General features: G+C 40.3%; 1 protein-coding gene across 2 annotated transcripts; it reads right to left on the bottom strand.

Moving 5' to 3' along the window:
* Positions 1–784: 784 nt before the first annotated feature.
* LOC109936768 (acidic mammalian chitinase-like) lies at positions 785–19,145 on the bottom strand. 2 transcript variants are annotated; one of them, XM_048612163.1, is made up of 11 exons: positions 19,116–19,145; positions 15,612–15,641; positions 15,324–15,525; positions 13,758–13,814; positions 12,840–13,005; positions 12,191–12,315; positions 9,132–9,258; positions 8,829–9,011; positions 4,706–4,822; positions 3,331–3,469; positions 785–1,627 (listed from the first exon to the last, which is right to left on the bottom strand). In XM_048612163.1, the coding sequence occupies exons 1-11, from the start codon at positions 19,138–19,140 to the stop codon at positions 1,389–1,391; spliced, it is 1,410 nt and encodes a 469-aa protein (XP_048468120.1). In that variant the 5' UTR covers positions 19,141–19,145; the 3' UTR covers positions 785–1,388. The 2 variants fall into 2 exon arrangements, with proteins under 2 accessions (XP_048468120.1, XP_048468121.1); XM_048612164.1 differs by having other exon boundaries at positions 1,435–1,577.
* Between the last annotated feature and the right edge of the window lie 956 nt (positions 19,146–20,101).

Below are 20,101 nucleotides of genomic sequence, written 5' to 3'. Positions count from 1 at the left end.
CTGCAAGACTCTATGACACTAAGAGTCATATTAGACTCGAAATGTTAACTCTGTTTCTTTCTCCACAGGTGCTGCCAGTCTTGATGAATTTCTCTTGCACTCCCTGTGCTTGTATTAGAAATCAGTTTGCTTCAGTTTCTTTCCTGTATTGAACCAAAAATGTTTTCCCTGTGAAGCGTTGAAATGCTTGGAGATATGGAAATACTGTGGTTTGAATTTGTGTCAAAGTTTCAAACATCAGTTTCTGCTTTGAACTGTGTCAGATGGAACCTGAAATTGTATATCATTCATTAAGAAAAAGTACTAAGTAAACTGTTTTCTGCATAAATTGGTTATTTTATTTTACTGTTTAAACTACTTTTCATGTCTTTGAGACAAATTCATTGGAGTACAATAATGGCTTTTATTCAAAATAATGTCACTTCAGTAATTACATTGAAGACAAGTTACAGATGCATTTGTGCCCAATGAAGCTTGATGGCAGACCTGAAAACTAAAGAATGTTTTCATGTTTTCCCTTGAACAATAATATTCAAAATCACGTTATTACCCAATGGAGCGGCACGGTTGCTCAGTGGTTAGCCCTGTTGTCTCACGGTGCCAAGGACCCAGATTTGATTCCACTCTTGTCTGTGTGCGCATTCTCCCTGTGTCTGTGTGGGTTTCCTCCAGGTGCTTTGGTTTCCTCCCACAGTCCAAAAACCTGCAGGTTAGGTGGATTGGCCATGCTAAATTGCCCGTAGTGTTCAGGGATGTGCAGGCTAGATGGGTTAGTCATGGGAAATGCAAGATTACGGGGATAGGGTTGAGGGTTGTGGGTCTGGATGAGAAGCTGTTTGGAGGGTTGGTGTGGACTCGATGGACTGAATGGCCTGCTTCTTCACTGTAGCCATTCTATGACATAAGTGGTATAACCAGCATATATAGGGTCTAATTTTTAATTCTAATTATTTTCTTGTTCTTCCAGATAACTATGATATCAGAACACTGCCATGGGGGCTGCAGCAGTTCAAGAAGGCCGTTAATCCCCACTTTAACAAAGGTAATTAACGGATGTGCAGTTAAGGCTAGCCTTGCAAACAACACAGTATCTCATTACGAAAGAAAATAACACCATCTCTGGGAGCATACAATTCAATTCAAATCAAAGGAAGATGAAAATACATTCATTTGGTATACACGTTGTCAGAATTTGCTGAAATTGTACATCAAGCAGACCACGTTTGGATTAAAATTTAATAGTTTGTCCATATTAAGCTTCTGACATATTCCTTTAGGGCTCCTAATAAAGGCTTCATTGGTATTTTACACCATCCAAATATTACTGATTTACACAGAACATCTGCTTTCAATTGTTACTTAGATTAACAAGAACCCATACCTTCTACTTAAACCCAGCTGCAACAGTCACAGGAAGGGTCAAAGACTAGTCCAGCAGCACAATGCTTCATGTAGCTCACTTCATTCACACATTGATAATATTTGTTCTTGTCTTTTGGATCAGCGTAGACACCATTAGCTTTGCCAGCACAGAACCCACTTCCATCACTGCTACTGCTGCCACCACCACTGGGGGCCTGCATAGGAGGAACAACTAGTCGTACTGCCGTTTTAGATGGAACACAAACTAGAAAGAAACAAAATTCATCAATTCATCACTTGCTTCAAAATGGGTAACAAAGATAAGCATGGCCAGTCAAGGACGGATGGTGCATTGAAAATTTTCAGGAAGAGCTCAATATCCTGTGGTATTTGGAACAAGCTGCTTACAAGTTCAATTCACTAACAGCAGCTGAGAAAATCTTGTGACATTGTTGGAGTGTGCTTATTGCAACGCAAACTTTGAAGTGTGATTTAATTGTAGTTTTATTTTAAACAAAGTTACACTACATGCATGACAGCTCCTATGGAACTCGCTCTAAAAAACTTGATAAATTTGCATCATGATATGTTACTCCTTTAGATTTAAATACAATAATACAATGAATATCTTCAACATATTAAAGTTTCAATGCATACTGGATGCAACAACCAGTGCAAATTTATGACTTAGCCCGTTAACAGTGTGATAAAGTTTTATGATATGGAATTATTGCTATTATTTGAAAATTTGAACTCTAGCACAGAAACAGCCATGTTTTGCTCGCAGTTTGATTTGTATTTCTGTATTGCATGTGTTAAGAAAAGAGATAACATAGATTTAGCTTCATTTTCAATTTCTGAGTTCTTTGAATGGTGAGTGGTTGTCTAGAATGTTGTTTACATGGATTTAATTGAGGCTTTGACAAAAGTCCCTTGAGGAGAGTAGATAGTGCTTTAGACAACAAAGAGTAGGAAAGAAGAAAAAAGTGGGTCATTGCCCAATGTCTTATGACACAGGGAGACAGAAGCTGAGAAGAAATCTTTTCAAAATGTAGAACAATCCAGAAGGTCAGTAGGTATACAGATTTCTGTCAATGAGAGCAGGTCTATGGCAGCAAAAGTTATTAGCTTAATTGTCTCCAAAACAGTCAGTGTAGAAGACCAGAAATTTTGAATGACTTAAAACACTAGTAAGAGAAAAGCTCCAAAAACAGATGGCTTTAAGATGTCAGGGACAAGGCTGATAAATATATGAACTTAAGGAACACAAGTTGAGAAATAAGTGATCTGAATTAACAGTTTGCTTAAAAATATCAGGAACAGAGATTATTTGAAGAAGATAGCACCAAGTGAATGCAGACATTTATCAGAAATAGAACAAGTTTAGCCATGCCAGCTGAATGACGAGCTTTAAACTGGAAACAGGGCGACTTCACTGAAGTTGTATGAGGGTAAAATCTGTGAGGTTGCTGCTGAGGGTAAAAGGGTTGAATCTTTATTTTTGATACTTTTGTTGCAACAGTTTCAACAATTTGTTACATGGTGTAATATAGTTAGTGTGTTTTTTTTTCTTTTGTGTGTAACAAACTTTAAATACTTTTGTTAAAAATACATTGGCAGCCTCTTGTGAATATGATCCATACTGATCACCATGGGAAGCAAATAAAGAAATAAAAGTTATAGTCTGTGAAGCCACATGTTCACTTTGGGATTTGACTTGCTCAATATTACCATAAACACATAACAACAGATGAAGATGTTTCAGTGTTTATTACATGATTCATCCTCATATGGATTTTATGACCATAAACACTCAGTGATCCTGTATTACTGTGGTTCTAACAATGTTGAAATTGAAATTTATTTAGTTAATTCAAATAATTGCTAAGTTATTTTACTCATTAATGATTGCTGACATTGTGATAGCAACAAGTAACAAGATCCAAGTGTAAAGAAGCCTCAAGTTACCTTGAGAGATTCCAAGCCCTGTGTGCAGTGTATTGATGAGAGGATAAGGCCCCTGGTTGCAGAAAGTTCCGGAGAAGTCATCCAGAGCAAGATCCCACACCATAGCTCCCCCATAGTTGTTGTTTTTCAGCCACTCAACCTGGAAGATATTGTTCACAAATTCACTTCATAAATTCTTGTTTGCAAGCAATTTTTGCCCCAAATACAAATAAATGTTTACAATACACTGCAACTAAATACAAAAAAAACCTCTTCTAAAATTGTAGAAATGCCCAAAGGTGCCACTGCTACCGTTCTGTGAATATAGATACCTTCGACTTTTATCATACCCTAGAAGAGAAGGAAAGTTTTACTCCAATGAATTTTAAAACAGATATTCCTTTTTTTAATTCATGGAATGTAGGCACACTACATAGCCAGTATTTATTGCCAATACCTAATTAACTTGGTGGCAGTTAAGTGCTGGAGACCAGGTAAAGAGGTAGGTTGACACGAATGAACCAGAATGGTTTGTACAGCAAGTGATTGCACAGTTGTGATTAAACAGATCTAGACTTTTTTTGCTAAATTCAGATTTCACCATCTGCCATGGTCGATTCAAATCCATGTTTCCAGAGCATTAGAATCCAGTGAATTTACCAATAAGTCACCACTTCCTAATCATTGAAGTTGCTGTAATGGGTATCTGTGAAATGAGACATTTCAGAAACTGTGTCTGTTTCTTTCACACATTCATTTGCATCTTTGGTACAAAGAGCTGAAAAGACAGATGTATGAACTTCTCCCAACACTCTTGCATCAGGGACTAAATCAGAAATAAAACCAGTGGTTAAACTGCATAAAAAAATCCATCTTAAACTCAGAGTCACCCAACTAGCAACCTTAGCAGGCAAGAATGAACCATTTTCATGCTGTTAAGTCGTTTGCAGTTTTCTGTGTTTCTCCTTCATCGTTAAGAGTCAGGATTCAAGGCCAGTATTAAATACACTTTGATTCACTGGGTACCTGCCCCAAATATCCAAGTCTAATGATTTAATGACACACATCCTCTCCCCCACAAAACCATGCTGCCTATAGCCAATAAGTCCATGTTTTTCTAAATGAAAGTAAACCCAGACCGTAAGAAACATAAGATTCACCAGCCTGTAATTTCCTGGATTATCCCTGTTGCCCTTCTGAAACAAAAAAATAATATTGGGTCCTCTGGGATCTCTCCTGTAAATAAACAGGATACAAAGATTTTGTACAAGATGTTGCGGCTATTCCATTGAATGATGTTATAACATTTTTCCAGCCCTGATAATGCAAAACTAGTTGTATATCACAGCACACATATTGCAACAAAGCAACAAATAAAAAAGTTAATTAATTTTACCTTATCTCTAAAACTCTTCACATCATCATGTCCAAGCCATTCATTTCCTTTATATGCGTATGGAACCACTTGTGGAGCATTCCATTTCATGGTGGCACTTTTCAAAAATGTGCAGATCTGTCAAAAGAGTGAGACAATGGTATTCAAGTCATTAGTGTTTCCATAGAACAGTGGTTTGCAATGCTTTAAATGTATACTATTGGAAATCTTTACTTCACTTTCCCTTGTTGCTTTCATTCGGCTATTGGCTTCACTCCATTAAAATTCTCAAACATGAAAGCACTGTTACTTGATAAGTTGGAAACTTATTTGTATTGATAAATATGAAATGCTGACCAATCCAATTGTTGAAAGATGAAATGATTTCTCATAGAGTCATAGAGTAATACAACATGGAAACAGGCCCTTCGGCCCAAACTGGTCCATGCTGGCCATGGTACCCACTCAGCTAGTCCCAATTGCCCACTTTTGGACCATATCCCTCTAAACATTTCTCATCCATGTACCTGTCCAAATGTTTTTTAAATGTTGCTATTGTACCAGCCTCAATCACTTTCTCTGGCAGCCCATTCCATATACATACCACTCTCTGCATGAAGAAGTTGCCCCTCAGGTCCTTTTTAGGTCTTTCCCCTCTCACCTTAAAACTATGCGCACAAGTTTTCAAATTCCCGATCCCTAGGAAAAAGACAATATGCATTCATCCTATCTATGCCCCTCTTGATTTTATACACCTCAATAAGTTCATCACTTATTCTCCTACGTTCCAAGGAATAAAGTCCTATTCTGGCCAACCCTTCCCTATATCTCGGACTTACTAGTCCTGGAAACATCCTAGTAAATCTTCTTTGCACACTTTTCAATTTAACTATGTCTTTCCTATAGCAGGGTGACTAAAATTGTACACAATACTCCAACTGCCACCTCATCAACAACTTATACCTCTTTAACATAATGTCCCAACTCCTACACACAGTGCCTTGACTGATGAAAGCCAGCGTGCTAAATGTCTTCTTCACCACCCTGTCTAACTGTGACGCTGCTTTCAATGAACTATGCACTTGTACTTCTAGGTCCCTCTATTCCACAATACTCCTCAGGACATTACCATTTACTGTATAAGTCCTACCTTGGTTTGACGTTCCAAAATGCAACACCTCACACTTATCTGTGTTGAATTGCATTTGCCAATCCTCTGCGCACTTCCCCATCTGATCAAGATCCCTCTGTAATTTTTGATAGCCTTCCTTGCTATCAACAATGCCTCTTAATTTCGTATCATCTGCAAACTTAGTAATCATGCCTTGTACATGCACATCCAGGTCATTTATGTAAATAACAAATTACAAAGGCCCCAGGACTGACACTCTGACACCCGACCAGTCATAGGCCTGCAGCCCAAAAACCAAACTTCAACCATCACCCTCTGCTTCTTACCATCAAGCCAATTTTGAATCCAATTAGCTAGCTCTCTCTGGATTCCGTGTGACCTGACTTTCATGACTAGCCTGCTGTGCAAGACCTTGTCAAAGGCCTTACTAAAGCCCATATAGACAACATCCACTGCCCTACCCTCATCCATCCTCTTGATTACCTCTTTAAAAAACTCTAAAAAATTTGTCAAACTGGTCTTCCCATGCACAAATCCTTGCTGACTATCCCTCCCTCATCTCCTGTGGCTCCACAAATAGACAGCCATGCTGATCCTTAAGGGGACACATCGTCTCCCTAGCCACCCTCTTACTCTTAATGTAGCTATAGAACCACTTGGGATTATGTTAAAACTTATCTGCTAGATCCATCTCATCCCCTCTCTTTGCTCTTCTGATTTCCCTCCTAAGTGTGCTCTTGCACTTTTTCTAGTGACTCACTTGAGCTCTATAGCTTAAACCCATGTATGCTGCCTTCTTCTTCATGCCCAGAGCCTCAATATCCCTCATCAGCCAGGGATCCCTAAACTTACCAGCTTTTCCCTTCACTCTAACCGGGACATACTATCCCTGGACTCTTGATATCACACTTTTAAAAGTCTCCAATTTGCCACTCGTTCCATTTCCTTCAAACAGACCCACCCAATTGACCGCTGCTAGATCCTGCCTAATTGCCACAAAATTGGCCCTGCTCCAGTTCAGCACCTTAATCTGTGGACCTATCCTATCTTTTCCCATAGCTATGTTTAAACTAAGGAGTTATTGTCACTAGCCACAAAGTACTCTCTGACTGACACTTCAGTCATTTGCCCTACCTTGTTTCCTAAGAGGAGATCCAGTGTTGCACCCTCCTGAGTAGGGCCCTCTACATATTGATTTAGGAAGCTTTCTTAGACACCCCGTCCAGGCCTCTTACACTGTGGGTAGCCCATTCAAAACAGGGGAAATTAAAATCACCAATCAATTCCAATCTCTTATTGCTACAGGTATCTGCAATCTCTCTACACATCTGCTCCTCTAGTACCCGCTAGCTATTTGGGATCTATAATACAGTCCCTGCAGAGTGACTATCCCCTTCTTGTTTTTAAGTTTTAACCATATGGCCTCATTTGATGATCCCTTAACAATATCCACTGTAAGCACTGTTGTTATGTCCTTCCTTATCAAAAGGGCAACTCCCCCTCCTCACTTACTTGTACTTCTGCCACACTTGTTGCTTCTGTATCCTGGAACATTGAGCTCCAGTCCTGCCCTTCTCTCAGCCATGTTTCTGTTATGGCTATAATATCCTAGTTCCCAGAGGCAATCCATGCTCTGAGCTCATCTGCCTTACCAGTCAGGCCTCATGTGTTGAAATAAAAACATTTTAAAACAGAAGTCTTTTTCCTCCCTTTACTGTGTCCCTTGTTATCTCGAATAGTAAACTTGCTCTCGATGGCTAATGTATTTTCCCCTGACTTCTCGATGGCCCCTCTCTTATTCAGAGTCCCACCCCTTGCCAAACTAGTTTAAACCCTCTCAGGTAACACTAGCAAATCTCCCCACGAGGATATTGGACCCCCTCAGGCTCAAGTGCAACCCATCCCTCTTCTACAGGTCACCTCTACTCCAGAAGAGATCCCAATGATCCAAGAACTGAAAACCCTGCCCCTACACAAGCTGCTCAGCCACACATTCATCTGGTCTATCTTTCTATTTCTATCCTCACGGGAGCTTGGCACTGGGAGTAATCTGGAGATCACTATCCTTTAGGTCCTGCGCTTTAACTTATTACCTAACTCCCTATACACATTTCTCAGGACTCCATCCCTTTGTTTACCTATGTCACTTGTACCAATGTGCACAATGACTTCTGGCTGCTCAATCTCCCCCTTCAGAATGTTCTGCAACCACTCAAAGACATCCTTGACCCTGGCACCCAGGAGGCAACACACCATTCTGGTGTCTCTTCTGCGGCCACAGCATCTCCTGTGTGTCCACCTCACAACTGATTCTCCCGCATGTTCTGATCTGGAGCACTGAATAAATCTTTATTTGTACATATGAGAAAGCAATTGATTTAAGAGCTGGCTTCAAGACCAGCTTCCTTACCCTCCCGAAGATGTGGAACTGGCAAATGAAGTTGGCATGCAAACTGTTAAGAAGTGGCTGCAATGGTTCTGTAAAACATCCTGGAATTTGAGGTTGAGATTTCAAAGGGATAAACCCTCCTCTTTATCTCTTGTGCAAATTTACTAAGACTGGCAACAATTGTTAGAGTAAGAAAGTCAGACTTTTTTTAATGATGGAGAGTGTTACATTATGTCTTTGATGTCAGATGACAGGTGTCCCAGCTCCTGTTCCTCTGACATTGAAGCTGGGCCATACTGTGTATTGACATTTTGGCAGAGGCGCAAAATTTTCATACATGGGACAGATGATGTGATTGTGTGTCTTTGCTAAGGATGACAGAATAGACTGCCTATCTTTTAAAAAGGTCCATCCCAGACACTTGCATCACTCAAAAAGCACAAGGGCAGCATGATAAATCATCAGATGTTACTTCAGGAAGTCTCCGTCAGAAGCTTTGGATGTTGGAGCAAATCTCACAGTAAATCTTTGGTCTGTTTTGGAGGGTAGAATTCTGTCCTCGCATAGTTAGCATTTGTAAATATAAATATTACAGAATAATGAAGCTTAATCAGTGTCAATACCTCATAATATGACAAGAATCCAGCTTGTCTTGTGTACTTCCCAGCTGGTCCAGGACCTGATGCTGGGGCTCCAACTCCAGTGTTGGATGAGCTCAGTCTGAAGGTGTGGCCATATGTTGGGAATCCAACATTCAGTTTCTCTGCAGGAGCTCCATTTTCTTTCCAGTAATTCATTGCATAGTTCTGCAGAAAAAAATGGAAGTATATCCTGGAAGCACTTTGCAAGCAATCTGACTGAAGATAGTTACCCATTTATCAGTAGAAATATTGAAACAATTGGATTTGATTTTCATGAGTACGAACCACATTAAGCTCCAAGTTGAGAGCACTTTGGGAATTTGGGAGAGGATAAAGAGGGCTATTTTCTCCAGTGGTATGGCTCCAAGGTCCAAAGAAATCGTATGTCATCACATTGATAAAGTCAAAAACTCTGTATGAGAAGAGATGTGAGTTATACTGAGAGTCTGTTACTAAGATAAATGGTTATAATCTTCGTTATTAAATAAGTGAGCTCTGAGATGAAAACTACAGAAAATAAACAAAACGTGGCATTTACATTGGACATTTCACGTTCTCATCATGTCATAAAGCAATTCACAGCTGATGAGCTACTTTCAATATGCTGTCAGTGCTGCACTACAATAAGTGCCCAATAAGACACCCTTCGAGCCCTGGCAACTCCAACAACACGCAAGACATTATACAGGACAAAGCACTTTCCTTGATTGTCTCCACATTCGCTACCTACACCACAACACACACAGAGCTCAATATGCTCTGTATACCAAGTGCTTTTAGCAACTCTTTCAACAGAAAGCTCCAAGCATTTGTGATCTCTATCACTCCAGGGTGAGCCTAAGGTCATTGAGACTGTCTCTAACCCAGCTTGGCTAGTCTTAGATAGGGGAAAGGGGTCTGGGGGGCTTATGGTGTAGGGCACCTCTAAGGAAGGGAAGTGGAATAGCAGGTAATCTCTCTCTCTCTCTCTCCCCACACCCCCTTCCCCATTAGCATAAGTAACAGTCACCCACTGTATCTACTTACCCACTGATTTAAATCTTAGCTGCAAGGCTTAACTGGCATTTAAGTTAACTGGGAGACAAAGTCTCAGTCAGAGATGGGCGGGTTTTAATATTCACTTTCTTGTTTTCTGCAAATATATTCAATTTGCTTGTGTTTATTCAATAAAAATCAGTGTTTTTCTTTGCCCCTGAAGCATCTCTCTCCTGTGTTTTCCACCACATCACATTCCACTACATAAGCCCAGTGTCAGAACCAGGGAGCTGGTAAACAATAAACCAGGCAGCACTCCCTACACCCAATGTCAAACCCTGATTTAATCATGATGGATCAATGGGTGGTAACAATAGTATCTGGGTTTGACCACTTGACTATGTACCAATGCTCCAAATACACAGCAAATCTGCCTCAAAAGTGCCCAAATACTCCAAGAAAATTCACTCAAGAAAGTGACCAATCAGAGGAAAGTCATTTCTATACATTGAATGTCAGGAAATGGGGTGAAACTGAACACATGATGTAGGAGCAGAAATAGGCCATTTGGCCCATCAGCCTATCAGTGACAAACATGGGACAGATTCTGAAATAACTCCACAAAAGCCAGTATCCTGTCACCAAGTCACACTTTATTTACATTTGAACAGTCCTTGACACTGATCCAGCTCCCTCAGAGCCAGCTCTCTGAGTGAACAAAACCCCTGACACTCCTGTTTATATCTGTCAGCCAGAGCTACCTGATTGGACCAGGTTAACAGTCCCAATTAGGGAACTCATATTCTATGAGGTCCATCTGGCCGACCTTGTTACCACCACTACAGATTCAATCTGTGAATGAAGGAACAGCGAGCACTGAGGAAGTAAATGGTGGCTGTGAGTTGGTAACTGGGCAAGCAAGTGGCAGAAGAGGGCAATGACAGAGTCTTTTGAGGAGGCTATAATCTGGTGTTGCCATTGGCTGAGCCTGAGTTAAGAGCCACATTTTGTCAAGGTTATGATCTCAGACTGCTTGGTGAGGAATAGGAGGTCAGAGGCAACTGCATGACGGTTTTTCTGAGAAAGAAAGGGGTGTCAGAGTGAGGCTGAAGGGGATAAGAAGGCCCCAATTAGGGTGTGAGAGAAATAGAGGCCAGAAAGAAAAGGGGTGGGAGATGGAGTCTCCAACAGAGGGGTGGGAGGATCCGGGTGCTGCAAGGTGGTGTAGGTAAGAAGGAAATGCAAGGGGGCTCCGGAGGAGAACGGAAGCAACAAGGAGGTATGGGGTGCGGGGGTGGGCGGGGTGGGCAGGGTGCGGTACCAGGAAGCTGCAAGTGTGGTTTGGGAGGAGAAGCAGTCTCCAAATGGTGGGTGTGAAACAAAGAGGCTGCAAGGTGATTGCAAGGAGACTGCAATAATCAACTAACTAAGAACTAAGAATTAATTAATTCCATATCAATATCCAGGCTACAAAACCCCTAACATGGGTGGCATGGTGGTATGGTGGCATGGTGGCATGGTGGCTAGCACTGCTGCCTCACAGCGCCAGGGACCTGGGTTCAATTCCACTCTCGGGTGACTGTCTGTGTGGAGTTTGCACATTCTCCCTTTGTCTGTATGGGTTTCCTCTGGGTGCTCTGGTTTCCTCCCACAGTCCAAAGATGTGCAGGCTAGGTGGATTGGTCATGCTAAATTGTCTGTAGTGTTCAGGGATGTGTAGATTAGGTGGGTTATAGGGGGATAGGTTTGGGCGGATGCTCTGAGGGTCGGTGTGGACTTGTTGGGCTGAAGGGCCTGTTTCCACACTGTAGGGATTCTACGATTCGAGGAGGTCGGGCTTCTTGAAGCTTTGGTAAGTAGGCAAATATAGCTGCTCTCAATCCCTCTCTCCTTCACCCTATCATCACTGTTTCTCTCTCTCTACTATTCCTGCTTTCTAGCCCACTCTCTATCACCCTGCCTCGAAATCTGACAGAATTAGGTGATTTGTTTTTTGGATGACTTTCTATTTGTTTGCCAGAAAACAATTCTACAAGCATCACCTGACCAATATATTCATATCTCTGCTTAGAAAGCAGAGACTGATAGCATTTAACACTGTAGTGATCCAAAGCAGCGCTGAGTACTACCTTCACCTGATGACCAGGTACAGTCAGAGGTATCAGAACAACATCAGTACAAGAAACAATCTTAGCATCTTGAACATTGCGTAAACTAGAATCCGTCAACTCAGCAACAAGTTTGAATGAAATACTTATGAGTACTCTTTGCTCGTCTGCGATCTTATTAAATTTGCTGAATCAGAAAGAAAATAGAGAAAAAGGGTTTCTCCACATAAAGAGTCCTGTAGGACTAATGTGGATACTTACTTTCCGAGCTCAGGAATCTCATAGCCAGAATCAATATTACTCTTGCCACCAGCAACTGCAGCAGAGAGCAGCAGTCTCGGTCTTCCTGTGCTTCTCCCCTCAGCTTCAAACGCTGCCATCATTTCCTAGAAGTCAAAAGTGAAAGAGGTCTCTCATAGCAAAAATCACACAAAGTGGAGAAATTTCAAATTTGGCTCTATGAGTTTTCTGATTTTATAAAATGAATCCAAGTGTTGGACAATAACCTGTTTAATCTAAGTCTATAATCAAAGTTGGGACCTGATTTCAATGGAACCTAAATGGATCGCTGTTTCACAGTAGTCAAAACAGACATGCTTTTATTACAGTGATCCATGAGGCTGTAATCAAACTACTTTGCTGTCTAAATTCACATTTTTTAACATATGAACATTCCACTTCCATGTTTCTCACCAAGTCACCAGAACTGTATTTTACATCTGTTGCTGTAAGCATAAGGCTATAAGTCATCGATGATCTAATTGAATGGCAGTGAGCAGGCAATAGAAGCTTAAAGGCCTATCCTTGTACCCTTGTCCTTGGTGATAACCTTTAGAGGAAATCGACATTTCAAACAAACTTTGTTTTAGCTAGTAAAATAAACATCCTCTGAAATACATGTGGTTCCTACCTGCACTAACACAGTGTAGAGATATTTGTCTTGTGGGGGACTGCCTCTTGATGCAGGATATTCCCAATCAATGTCCAAACCATCAAATCCATAACGGTGCAGGAAGCTAATCACAGAATTAATGAAAACTTGGCGAGTTCCTGATGAGGAAACCATGGCGGTGAATCTGGAGGAGGGTAGAATGGATCAAAGTTAGAATAAGTGAATTTTGATTTTTGCAACTGTCCCAAGAATATTTAAGAGCTCCATACCTATTAAAATTGCAATCTGGATCAAAACACTAATAATAATGTAGAAAAATATAATTGTAGATTATTGCATTGTTGCTAATCAGTTTAATCAATTTTTCAAAGGTGTTCTAACTTAAAATAAGTCTGTAAAAAGAATGCAATCCTTTCTTTCAGACAGAGAGAATTCCACAAACCTTGTTTGAATTACACCTGAGACACTTTTGAAGATAGTCACAGCACGTTCACTCACAGATAATCTGTGTAAAACCACATAGTCATCATTTCTAAAAATATCTTTGTGCCCAGCCTATCTAACACTATACACAATTGGAAAAGAATGACATTTTCTAGAATCCCTATAGTGTGGAAGCGGTCTATTCAGCCCGTCGAGTCTGCACAGACCTTCCGAAGAGCATTCTACCGAGACCCATCCCCTTATCCTATTCCTGCATTTCCCATGAATAATCCACCAAGCCTGCACAATTTAGCATGGCTAATCAACCTTACCTGCACATCTTTGGACTGTGGGAGGAAACTGGAGCACCCAGAGGAAACCCACGCAGAAACAGGGAGAATGTACAGACACACAGTCACCTGAGGCTGGAATTGAACCTGGATCCCTGGCGCCATGAGCAGCAGTACTAACCATTGACTTGTCACCCAATACTAAAAAAAACTTTCATCTTACCTCTGAGTTCCAAAGTTCCATCCTCCAACGGACAGGAGTGTCTTAAGATTACCATTCCTGGAATAAAAATGAACAATTGCTCTTTTAGAAAAACAAACATATACAAATGCATTAAGGAACACTTTTGCGATGACTGTGATCATTACTGTCCTAGACTTTTACTGCTTTATCCTTTCAGTGCTAAGTTGCAATTGAGCAAAAATACATCTCAGTGATAGAGGTCACATGTTGAGAAGATGACATCAATTGTACCTCAGTGGTGGAGGACAGAGCATCTTATGAATTAAGAGCAGAAGTAGGCCATTTGGTTTCTCAAGCTGTTTAATAAGATCACACCTGATCTATTTGTGTTCTGAACTCCACATTCCCATCCATTGCAGACAACATTTGATTCCATTGCCTAATAAGAATCTATGTATCTCAGCCTTGAAAATATTCAATGATCCATTCTCCACTGCCTCAGGCTGTCTTCCAAAGTTGTAAAACCCTCTTAGAGAAAAAGATTCCCTCAACTCTGTCCTAAAAGGGCCACACCCTAATTTTAAAACAATGCCCCTGGTTCTGGACTCACCTACAGGAGAAAATGTCATTTCCACATCCACCTTGACAAGACCAGACAAGATCATAAAAGCTTCAATCAAGGAGTAAATGTTTAAGGTGGTGGATGGGTGTGCTGTGAACCAGTATAGACAAAGTGGGCCACGTGGCCTGCTTTTGCATTGTAACAATTCCGTGGTTTTGTGTATAAAGCACATTGTATTATCCTACACAACGGTAATTCAATCACTGGTTATTGACATCAGAGGCTGGGCCATTATTTATTTCCCAACCCTAATTGTCCTTGAGAAGTTTGTCCTTCTTGAACCACTGTAAACTAGTCTCCAAAGACACACAGTTGCCTTCTAGTATAAGATAAATGACAAGAAAATAGCTTAAAAACAATGAAACAAAATTACTTACAATTGAACTAAAACACTGGGGTGTAATGTTGGTATTGTTAACAGGTGTTGGTTTGATTTGCTGATAGGAATAGTGAAAATGCAAAGGCTACCTTGCTCACCCACTGTTGGTTAACAGTGGAAATTCCAGCTCCTGCCAAAGTCCAGTGTTTCTATACATATACTTCACTTTAAACAACAGAAACATTAGCACCAAACACCAGCACACTATAAACTTCAAATTCAAGTGCAACATTTGGTGCATTCGGTAAGTATATTCTCGTGGCACACTAATTAAAATAATCTATTAGTTTGATTTACAAACTCAAGAGCTATGAATTGCATTGTTGAATGAATAACTTGTTACTTCTTTTAATTTTGTTTATATGGCACAAGCTAGTACTATCATGATTGTTCAGCCATTGCCAGACCCATTCAGTATTGATTATTGTCCACTCATGGAAAATAAATCAACAAAGCTCAAGTCCAGCTTTAAATCACCGATCTGGTCACATTATGATTATATATAATTGGGTAGAAGTTTTCAATATACAACAATATATAATAAGAACTTCAAACTATGCTAGATATTGCTGATACATTCACAACTTTTACAATAAAGTTATACTTGTTTTTAAGGCCATTGAAAGTGTGGTAGAGGATCACATCATTCCATTCATAGGTGGTGATTTGATTGTTCTTCATTCCAGCGAAAGCATAGATCAGATGTGTGCACAAGCAAGGGTCTATGTTCTCTGGCTTGTACTTCCCCGCTCCTGGTCTGTACTGAGCCCAGTTTGTAAAGTAACAAACCAGTCTGTAGGCAGAGCCTGTCATTGACGACAAATAACAATCAGCACAGAGTTTCTATTCATTGCATGAAATTTACAAAAGCTTTAGAAGCGCAAAAACTTACCCAGTTCCAGGCATGCCAACAAGACCAATGCTGTAATGAAGAATATAGAATAAATATCAATGTTATGGTAGAAATGTGGTTAAAGGTTCAAGGGCTCATAATATTCCTAGTATTAAATGAATACTTGTCATCAACTATTAATCTATCTTCAATCAAGCATTTGATTTCCAGCATTTTTTGTTTTCAGGGGTGGAATTTGATCAGTCCTTGCCAAATTAGCTATTAGGCCTTTGGTGCAAGCTGTCAATGTCATTCCTGTTTATACAAGCTCAGCTTACAGGAGAAATACATTTTAGACAATGAGGGAGAAAAGAGTACACACATATCTGTTTTTCCAGGGACAGCACTCCTGCCCCTTCTGGCTCTGCAGAAATTGGGTGTTTTCTATATTTAAAGTGCTACAGATATGTGAATTATTCTTGATTCAGGTTATGTTTTGAAGTTAATATGAAACATTAATTCCCTAACACAGGCTCAATTTTCTGAACTGAACTGGACCTTAAAGTGAGGTACTGAAAATGCATGGTCTTGATTGCATGTAGCTATAGGACACACTAATTAAAATAACCTTTCTGTTTCATATGCCTGCCCAAGGTTTTGAAATGCATGTATACATTAAATAACAGCAGAAGGCCATTAAAACATATGGCATTCAGATTAGGAGCAGAATTGGGCAACTTAGCCCCTCAGGTCTGCTCTGCCATTCAATAAACTCACTGCTAATCTGACTACTCCAATTTCCTACTTACCCCAAAACCTTACACTCCTTTGCTTATCACAAATCTACAGTACATTGCCTTAAAAATAATCAAGCACTATCTTTTGAGAATGAGAGCTGCAAAGAATCACAATATTTACGAGCTCCTCGGTAGTATAGTGGGCAGCATCCCTGCCTGTCTAGTCAAAAATACCTGAATCCTGAAGAAAGACTAGTCAGGGATGCTGCCCACTATACTACTGAGGGAGACCGGGGTTCAATTCGTGCCGGGGTGGAGCTCAGGTACTTTTAGGACGGCACGGTGGCTCAGTGGTTAGCACTGCTGCCTCACAGCACCAGGGACCTGGGTTTGATTCCACCCTCAGGTGACTGGCTGTGTGGAGTTTGCACATTCGCCCCGTGTCTGCGTGGGTTTCCTCCCACAGTCCAAAGATGTGCAGGCTAGGTGCATTGGCCATGCTAAATTGCCCGCAGTGTTCAGGGATGTGTAGATTAGGTGGGCTATAGGACAATGAGTCTGGGTCAGACGCTCTGGGAGTCGGTGTGGACTTGTTGGGCCGAAGGGCCTGTTTCCACACTGTAGGGATTCTGAGAGAAAAAGAATATTCTTAGTTGTACTTTAAATGGATGGCACCTCATTTCAAAACAGGGACACGTGGTTCTAGATTTTCTCATAAAAGGAACCATCCTTTCCACATCCACCCTGTCCAGACACCTCAGAATCTCATATGATTCAATCAGGTCACTTCTTCCTCTTCAAAACCCCAATGGAAATGAGCATAGGCTATCACATAGGTTTCGCCTCCAAGAGGATACTTGACCTGATGTCACAACACTTATGATATCCTATGCAGTTTAAGGAAGCCAGGTATTGATTAGGTGGTATTGAAAGATCTGACAGACATTTATGTCAGCTGGCCAATATGTACACTTACCACATCCATATACATATAGGTTTCTGAATAAATATTCAGTTATGACTGAAGAGTAGCATTTCATGATTCAAGTAATCTGAGTAAAGATGGCATCTGAGACCTCTGTACCCTCAGTGATGATATCTTAAATGTATGCTCATATTCTGACTATGAGACATAGCACAACAGGTTATCCATTGTTTCTTCATCCAAATAATCATGTAGTATATCTTCTTTGAACTGCTTCCAAAACAGTTACATTCTTCTTTAAATAAGGAGGACAATAATGTACGTAATATTCCAGATATGGTCTCATCAAAGCCCCTTGAAGTAAAGCAGGTCCTCACTATATTTGTGTTCAGTGTCCATCGCTCCAAAATTCTATTAGCTGTCCTAAGCTGTACCAGCTTTCTAACCTTCCTTAATATATGCACTAGAATGTCGGGTTCCCTCTGTGTCTCAGAGCTTTATTCTCTTAATCGTTATTTTTGCCTCAAATATAACTTTGCAGCTGCTCCATTTATCTGTGGTTCTGAATTACAAAAGATCAATTGGCAAATGCCATAAACTCTCCATTGATATTGTTATGCAATTGATCTTGTTCAAGGAAACAGCTACATCAAACAAACCAGTCACATTTGAAAATATTACAATTCTGTTAACGATGGACATACCTGCTGGCCTAGCCAGTAACACCCATGCCCTGTGAATTAATAAAAATGTTATGTAAGTAAATGGTAGCAGTGAGGAAGTCACTGTGAATGGATGTGGTGGGCGTGCAATGAGGGCATTTGCTAAGGCTGGGATCAAGTGTCACATTGGCTGAAGCTAGATGTTCTGCCACCAGGGGAGGTGTTGGGAGAAGGAGCCTGTAAGACAGGGAAAAGGGAAGCTGCAAATTGGACAGAATAGTTTTAATCTATCAACAAAAGTGGGGTCCAAGAAAACCTTAAATCACAAAAACAATGAATTCCATGCAAGTGAATGAGAAAATTCTAATTTAAGGTTATCTAAGCTCAAGATCTATGAAGAAGATTATAGAAGATCATAGAATCCCTACAGTGTGGAAACAGGACATTCAGCCCAACTCGTCCACACCGCCTCTCCGAAGAGCATCCCACCCTGACTCGTTCCCCTGCCCCTGCAATATTAAAGCATTGTGCAAATGCAATGGAACTGCATTAGCTATGACCTCAACAATCTGGAAGGTTTATTTAGGGTGATGTATATTTTGTATATAAGTGCATGTCAATTACTTTGAAAAAAAATTTTGTTGCTGATCTATTTTTGTTATCTCATACCAATGTAATTACTATAGTGCCGAGAAAGTTAACATGCTCACTGTGTGTTATGGATGGAAGATTAATCGAAGGTTAGTAATTCTGGAGGATGTTGATGAATTCTTCTAATTCTGCTTCTGTGTGAGTCCAAACACTCCATAAGTCAACTCAAATACAGAAGGGATTCTTACTGTGTGACTGCATTGCCTATTTAATGAGTTAGTGAGAATGAAAAATAGCCCCAGAAAACTGAAACATGTCCCATGAAAATCAAAAAGTACTGTTTGAGAAAATCTCAAGAGAATATGATGATTTTAAAACAAGAATGATCAAATAAGGTACTGTCACAGAGCATTTACTTTAGGAACAGCAGTTGAGTAATTCAATGGGTTAGTTGAAGTGCCCTTGACAGCCTGCTACTTACACAAGCTAGCTTCAGGAATCCCAGCAAAGATTCAATTCCTTTATAATTAAACTTGATTTTTACGAAAGGAATCTTCACATTTTTCTTTGCCCCATTTGAATCCTAACAGTGAACTTACTAAAAAAGATCTTAAAATGTCAGGGGTAATAAACAGTAATACTGCCTTACCTGTTCCAAGTAGAAGCTTTGCCATCTTGCAGCTGGTGTGTTATGGATATCAACTGTCTCTTTTATACACTGAGTTTTTCTTTCATGGTAAATAATTTCCTGTGCCATTAGCTTTATCAGTGGAAAAAGATCAGTCAGCGTAGAAAACAATAGTTATCTGAATTTTGTAATATTTATTACACCATCTCATGAATAACAACATGTCCTCTGCAAAGTCATCTAGGTTTCTGACATTTTGTACCATAAATGGGAAAGGTCAAGTGCTCCGTGTTATTCTAACACAAGAACAGCAGGAAAACTCTATCAGAGATAGTAGGAACTGCAGATGCTGGAGAATCCGAGACAACAAGGTGCAGGGCTGGATGAACACAGCAGGCCAAGCAGCATCATAGGAGCAGAGAGGCTGACGTTTCGGGCCTAGACCCTTCATCAGAAAGTGCTTAGGAAAACTCTATGCTTTGTCTTCAGGTAAGGGTGGGCCATGCTATTGGTTAGTGTCATGATGTGCTGTGAGAGCTTAGCATATTGTGAGTGAACTGCTCGGCAATTCGAAATTAATTTATCCTACAATACGAGCAGGACCCCAGTTAAAATAAATTACTTTACACCTTGAATATTCCCAATGTGTATGTTTCACAATAGGACAACGATTTTATCCTGCAGAGCAAAGTTACATATTCAGCCAGAAAGTGGGAGATAATGGTGTAGTGACAATGCCACTGGACTAATATTGCGGAAATATTGGGATCGGCAGCTGGTGGAAGTTAAACTTAGGTCATAGATCTGGATTCTCTTGACCTCCGACAGTCACATGATTCATTTAGATTCTTCAATCACTAAATAAAGGTGCTTTATTTGGCTTTTCTAACAGTAACAAATTTAGAATGTAAATATATATAGATGGCATGGTGGCTCAGTGATTAGCACTGTTGCATCACAGTGCCATGGACCTGGGTTCAATTCCAGCCTTGGGTGATTGTCTGTGT

This window comes from Rhincodon typus, chromosome 25, assembly GCF_021869965.1.
Source record: "Rhincodon typus isolate 14 chromosome 25, sRhiTyp1.1, whole genome shotgun sequence".
Taxonomy (NCBI): Eukaryota; Metazoa; Chordata; class Chondrichthyes; order Orectolobiformes; family Rhincodontidae; genus Rhincodon; species Rhincodon typus.
Note: the sequence above shows the minus strand (reverse complement) of the source record. Positions and strands in the feature narration are given on the sequence as shown.